The 7,617-nt window shown below is 32.2% G+C and overlaps 1 protein-coding gene across 1 annotated transcript in view; it reads left to right on the top strand.

Moving 5' to 3' along the window:
* The first annotated feature begins 4,166 nt into the window (after positions 1-4,166).
* LOC132061569 (glucan endo-1,3-beta-glucosidase 8-like) overlaps positions 4,167-7,617 on the top strand; it is an 8,357-nt gene continuing 4,906 nt past the window's right edge. Inside the window, exons 1-4 of the mRNA XM_059454353.1 lie at positions 4,167-4,509; positions 4,611-5,021; positions 5,466-6,168; positions 7,468-7,616. Coding sequence (XP_059310336.1) covers positions 4,690-5,021; positions 5,466-6,168; positions 7,468-7,616 — 1,184 coding nt within the window. The 5' untranslated portion in view covers positions 4,167-4,509; positions 4,611-4,689. The remainder of the gene's footprint in view (positions 4,510-4,610; positions 5,022-5,465; positions 6,169-7,467; position 7,617) is intronic.

The raw sequence follows: 7,617 nt of genomic DNA, 5'->3' as shown, positions 1-7,617 counted from the left end.
AGATATTTTGGGTAGCGTATCGGTTGTGTTGCGAGTAAACGCTAAAGGTATGTAAAGCCTATCCTTTCTTTCTTTTGGCATGTCCTAGATGTAAGTATGATCGATATGAGCTTTGAGGTAACTCTATTCATAAGTTCCGAGCATGTTTTATGATTCTTATTCACTTCTTGATGCTAGAACTATTAGAATAGTCGAGCTACTGCCCTCGAGTCTTCTATATGATTGGATAGTAAATGATGTATAAAAGATCCTATTCCTGAAAGATTCTATAATGACATTCAAGGAATATGTAATATGCCTATCGTTTGATACTTGAGCGTTGGTTTGTCTACTTATCTATAGAGTCTTAAAAGATGATTTATATGCATATGGTTTCTCACTACTCTGCTCGTGCATGCTGTTATTACTTTTTTCACTGAGTCCCGGGCCAGGACACGTATTTGTGGCATTATTCACCGAGTCCCTCACTAGAGGGCCGGGACACGTTATATGTATATGTATATGATGATATCATGACATGATGATATGATGATATGGGATGGCGGCCAGGATGGCATATGATGACTTTATTCACCGAGTCCCTCACTAGAGGGCCGGGACACGTTATATGTACATGTATATGATGATTTTATTTACCGAGTCCCTCGGCTAGGGCGGGACACGTTATATATATGCATATGTACAGGATGATTATCTAATTATGTCACTAAGTCCCATAACGGGTTGGGTATGATATTGACACGTGTGAGTTATGTTCAAAGGTAAGCCTTGTGCTTTTCTGGTTATTGTACTAGTTTTCTACACTCCTTATTTCGATATGATCCCGTTCACTATATTTCATGCTTTACATGCTTAGTACATATTCGACCGACGCCCTTTCTTCGGCCGTTTCATGCCCGCAAGTACAAACGCTCGTTTTGGTGATCACTTCGACTTAGGATATCCATTCGGCTATCTTGGAGTGCTCCCTTGTTCCGGGAGCCTAGCTTTTTGGTGCAGGATCCTTTTGTTGTATATATGTGTCTATCCGGGGGTACGACGGGGCCTGTCCGTCATATGATCATCGTTGTTACTCTTAGAGGTCCGTAGACATATCTGTGGGTTGTATGTAGTTCTTACTTCGGCCTGTCTGTATGACTTATGTTTTGCGGCGTCCCCATTCGTAGTGGCAGCCTTGTCGGCTTGCGTATATATATATATATGTGTTTTGGAAACTGTGTGCTATGATAGCCTTGTCGGCTCGTGTATGGCTGGGACGTTCCCCTATATTATGATAGCATATGTTTGCTTATATACGATGTTATCTGTTGAAAGTTGTAACTCCTCAGGAGACAGATTGTTGTGATATGTATATATATGCGACAGTTTTGAGACGACGTCATGCCTTTCTATATATAAGTTCTTTATTATGCTAGTTGTGGACGATTATAGTTATCAGGTGTATACGAGTGTCCAGCTCGGGCACTAGTCACGGCCTACGGGGTTGGGTCGTGACACTATCGTACGTCAAAAATACATTATCAGGCCACATAAATATTATTGATGGGCAAAAGTCAAGCAAGATAAGGATCTTGTATATATAATTTTGACCATGACTATAATGACAATGACATTCTCTGTGAAAAAAATATTCACCATATAAATAGAGGGAAACATATACGAATATGAAAGGTTACCGTCTTTCATGCAGCTTTCACTACATAAGTATTAGTGTGGTCGAATCACATGCCACGGTAAATAAGAAGCTTACAGATTCTAATGATTTTATTATTTGGCATTACTAGTTGAGTCATCTCGGTTCTAATATGATGCGCAAAATAAATGAGAAATCACAGAGAAATACATTAAAGTACCAGAATTTATGTGGATATTTTTATAGCAACATATGGATTTGAGCACCTTGTATAACCTCAATTTTATGTGGATATTTTTATGACAATGAATATTCAAATGTCGGTTTCTCTTTTTATTTATTTTTTATCGGTGTAAACTACGTATACGATCACGCTATTCCCAGGCGATCTCAATCATAGTAAGAAAATATTAGATAATATTATTTGTAATTATACATATTCATCTTATGAGTTACAAAAATATTACTATAATATAGAATTGTATCTACTTAATACTGCTTTGAAATTGATGTTCACGGTATTGATATTTCTCTTCTTTTCCTCATACATAAAACATATTGCGACTATGATAATCCAATATTAGAGATTAAGTAACCATTTATTTCTTTACTGTCATTTACAGATACAAAGTGTTGAAAATCATTACTAAACAAAATTACATTAAAAAATATCAACAACTTTTAAAATTATTTAGTTATTTATTTAAAAAAATAATAGTTGATCACACAAGTATGATACAAAATATTTTCTATTAAAAAATAAGAAGGATCATAAGAAAAACGCATGAACAGAGTTTAGAGGCTAATCCATACTTTTCCTCATTGTTTACTTGTTTCGGTAGTAAGCGCTCTGATTACATATATGTTGTGTCTATTAGAATTCTTGTTTACATGCACTTAATAAATCTTTATTACTCCTATTTTAGTTGATTTAAAAGTCTTAAATATTACAATTCTATATTTAAAATAAGGGCATAAAAGTCGTTCAATATTCATGCTTTTTATAATCCTCAAAAAAACTGGTTATTTACGGAAGTTGAAAGTGCAACTCGCGGAGGTTAAAGACCTCAGCTATTTTCTGCTGAGAGTAAATAGTGGAGGTTTATAACTTCTAGGAATTGAACTTTCAACCTCTGCAAATTATCAGTTTTTTTTAGTGATATAGCACGTTATCCCCATCAATCTCAATCACAGTAAGAAATATTAGATAATATAATTTGTAATTATAATAATTTATTATTGAATTTTCCTTAAAATTAAGCAAAAGTAATTACAGCTTCCGACAAAAGAAAGCTTCAAAAAAATTTCAAAGTCGAAATGAAATTGTGTAGAATCTTCTAAAAAAATCCAATTGATCATCAGAGGACCTCACAATCAAGTTTGGCTAGGAATATCTACATCTTTCGTAAAAATTGAAGTGCTGAAAAACTTGTATTAATTAATTAAACATGAAAAAGAAAATAAAAGAAGAGTCCTAGCAGCAAAAATTATTGTATAATATGCAAATAGAAGATGGTCAGCCGACTGCCTTAGATTTCAAACCCAAACTGTTTATCGATAAGAAAAAATTTAAACTTAAACTATAACATAATATAATATAAATTTAAAAGACAAGTTCAAGATCTGACGGGTAGTATATTAGTATTAGGGCACTTCATGGTAGACGAATTACATGCAAATTTGTATTACCATGACGCTTAGATATTACAATCTTATTCAATCAGTAATTATTTTTCAATAATACATTTTAACTTTTTGAGGGTATAGAAGTAGTTCAATATTTGAAGGATATTTTGGTCAATCAACATTTATATTCATGCTTTTATAATAATAATAATAATAATAATAATAATAATAATAATAATAATAATAATAATAATAATAATAATATATATATATATATATATATATATATATTATTATTATTATTATTATTATTATTATTATTATATTCGTACCCTAAATTGTTAAATTGAAACAAATGCATGATGGTAAATATCTATTTGTACATGGGGTATCTACACCAAGTTAATTAATATAAGATATATATTTTATATTTATATTCTATATCACTTAAATATGGTATATATATATATATATATATATATATATATATATATATATATATATATATATATATATATATATATATATATATATATATATATATATATATATTCGCACCCTAAATTGTTAAATTGAAACAAATGCATGATGGTAAATATCTATTTGTACATTGGTTATCTACACCAAGTTAATTAATATAAGATATATATTTTATATTTATATTCTATACCACTTAAATATGGTTAAGTAATATGTAATTTCACTTTAATTTGTTAATTTTTAGGATTAATTATTAGATAGTTCTAAATACCTAGTACGAATAAATATTTATCCATGGGTGACATACTTTGATGTTAACTCTATCAATTTATGGCCTTAATTAGACGCATGCCCATAATAGGCGGATATATGTAGCCAGCTTTGACGTTATTTGTTTTTTCATCCTTTTTCTATGAAAAGCTGATCCTTAAAAAAAAAAAAAAATGAATTTACAGTTTTCTACCTTTTAATTTATCCATGTAGAAGCAACATTCTTTTGGGATCTTCAAATTTCATTTGGTGATAACACAGGTACCATCAATGGCAGAGTTACATGATCCGGAGGGAGTAAATTATACGCCACATACAAAGTAAAAAATAAAACTACATATATACAAATTGTTATATTTCCTTAAATAACGAACACCTTTGGCGCATGCAACGGCAAAGGTGATTCAAAATTTGCTTTGGTACCATCTGTGGCAAATCTAGTTACATGACACAAAGGGCGTCATTCAATCTTTCGTCAGAAAATCAACCGCGCAAATAAGGTAAACATACACTTTTACATATACATATTGTTAATTCTCCTTGGGAAAAGAAAACTTCTAGCCGACAGCAGAGCTGACTCAAGAATTGCTTTATATCACAGGTCTGAATCCCACTTGAATATTTTTTGGATTTTTTTCCGAATCTCCTTATTAAAATTCCTGAAACCGCTACAAGGTACCATGCCCATGATGAGGCTAACCATAGGTATATGTTTCATGGTTTTGTTCATGGCAACTCGTGTATATAGCTTTGTGGGCATCACATGGGGCAGGCAACAATCACAACAATTGGTTCCATCAATGGTTGTTGATTTGCTATTACAAAACAAGATTCCAGCATTGAGATTATTTACTTCAGCCTCTGATATCATTCAAATATTTTCTGGCACTAACATTAGCATCTCTATTTGCCTTGGAAATAGAGTTGTGAACAATCTAAACAGGAAGGACCTCGCCTATACATGGATAAATGATAGAGTCAACGAACCTATCAAAAAAGGTGTAAAACTAGTGTATGTGATCCATTCTTTCTTTTACCTGAATTTTATTTTATAACATGCGTGGTCAAACTTTTTTGAGAAGCCAAAACTTTTTATTTTAGAGAGTTGATGCGTTTGATCAAGTTTTGAGAAAAAAATAAATGTTTTTCAGTAGTGGCATATGTCTTTCAAAAGCTGAAAATATAGGTTTTTTTTTTTTTCCAAAGCACTTATGCGATTTCGACCAATCACAAATTATTGTTCTAATATTGGTAAAAGTGTTTCAAGTTGATGAATCAAAAACAAACTATACTACTTTTCAAAAGTGTTTTTTCAAAAAATATTTCTAACAAAAAGTGCTTTTCAAAATGAACAGATTTTGAAAGTTTCGCTATGTAGACCATTAATCTTCTTAGACTTTGTGATGATTTTCATTATTTAATTTCCTCTTTGTCCCTATTATTGAAATTTCTTTAGGGAACTATCTATTGGGGCTGAGCCATTTTCGAATACGTTCTTGAAACAAGCAACAAACTATGAAGTGGTGAACGTGATAGAAATCTTTCGAGAGTGTCTCGATGAGATGGATTTAGGGCATGTCATAACAACGACCGCCCATGGCATGGACGTATTAAAGGTTACAAAAGTCCCAACTGAATCCGACTTTCGTGACGACATAAAAGGATTGATGCTTCAATCGTTAAATTTCTTCAATCGAACGGGCACACCCTTTCTATTGAACATGTTCCCCATCCAAATGATCCAGGAAGTACTGAATTACCCCATAGAATTTGCGTTCTTTGATAACAAGAGCAAGTTCAAGATACAAGATGGTAACTTTACGTACACAAACGTAGTAGAGCTAATGATCGATTCAATTGCATGGGCAGTAAAGAAAGCGGGATCTCCCAATATGAAAATTATGATTGGTCAAATTGGATGGCCTACGGATGGATATCCACATGCCCATATTAAAAATGCAGAGAGATTTCACAAGGGGTTATTGAAATTTTTAGCATCAAACAAAGGGACACCACTTAGGCCAGGGCCTATAGACGCATATCTCCATAGCTTGTCAGATGAGAATGAGTTTAAAACGATGTTTGGTGCATTTCAAAGGCACTGGGGCATTTATCAGGCAGATGGGAATCCAAAGTACAAGATTGATTTCTCATTACAGGTCTGGGTGGTAAATAGGTGAAGTGAATTAATAAATGATCAGTCACTGCTCAACTCTATAAAAGGGATTAAAATACACAAATAACCACTTTTCAGCTTCTGTAATTGAGAATTAATCCCTGTTAATAGGGGTGTCAAATGGGCGGGTTGGGTAAAATTGACGATAAAAATAAATTTGAGGTAATAAATGGGTTGAAATTTAACGTTGGCCCAAAAGTTATTTGAAATTTGAATTGGGTTCTTGAAATGGACTAAAAAATGGGTAAGACATACCAACTTGGACCCAGTTTTTCTCGAAGGGTCTATTTTTTAGAAAAATATTTTTTTGGAAAATATTTTCTAGAAATACATTTTTCGCTAAAATATTTTCCGAAAATTATTTTTATGGATTTTTCGTGGAAAATATTTTTTAAGAAAACTATTTTCGTGGTAAATATTTTTCGAGAAAAGCATTTTTCGTGAAAAATATTTCTCTTCATATTGAACACACCACAAACTTATAAGATACATGATACAAGAAAAGTATATATATTAAACAAATAAACTAAATCTCAAGCAATAAACCCAAATTTAAGTAAATCTTTAAAATGGGCTAGAATTGGGGTATATTGAAATTTAAAAGTTGGACATACACTTTAAAATGAAGACATGTTGGGCTGAAAATCAAATTTCAATATAAAATTATCTTGAGCGCAACCCATAAAAGTTTGGGCGGGTTGGGAGGGTCATCACCTTTTGGGCCAAATTTGACACCCCTACCTGTTAATTATGGAGTTTCAAATTCTACAAGTGAAACTTTAGCTATAAGACATTGTCACATAGTTTCATCTGCGGAATTTGAAAGTCCATAACAGTGACTAGTTTTACAGTTACAACATCAAAAAGAGGTCGATGGGTATTATTTCTGCAACCTAAAGTTAGTTGGGGCGAAGATGAGCCAGCCCAAGATGAACTGAACAACGAGCCGTAGAGTTTATTTAATAACCACCTCTTAACAAATTTTAATTTATCTGCTTTTTTAATAATTTATTTAATTATGAAACAAAACTAATAAAAGGATTTTTCTTCTTTATTATAACTACATATAACATATCTAACAAAAATTAGTTTGATAAAAAATTCAGAGATCAACTTGGACTACATACTTAGCTCACATCATTCCAATTTTTAGGTGAATTGAATTTGAGCAGGTCAAGATGAGTTGAGTTAATAAATGAGTTTGATTATTAACTTGCCCAAACTTGAACGAGTTGTGAAGATTCATATTTTTATGAGCTAATTTTATCACTCATAATTACAGGACCGTGACGAATATCCCACTCAAGCTAAGGGAATTGTGACAATGCCAAATCGATGGTGCACGTTCGTTGGGGACAAAAGTGACATGGATTTGGTGAAGAAGAATTATAATTTTGCATGTGAAGCAGCAGATTGTACAACAATGGAAGAA

This window comes from Lycium ferocissimum, chromosome 6 (assembly GCF_029784015.1).
Source record: "Lycium ferocissimum isolate CSIRO_LF1 chromosome 6, AGI_CSIRO_Lferr_CH_V1, whole genome shotgun sequence".
In the NCBI taxonomy this organism is placed as follows: domain Eukaryota; kingdom Viridiplantae; phylum Streptophyta; class Magnoliopsida; order Solanales; family Solanaceae; genus Lycium; species Lycium ferocissimum.
Note: the sequence above shows the minus strand (reverse complement) of the source record. Positions and strands in the feature narration are given on the sequence as shown.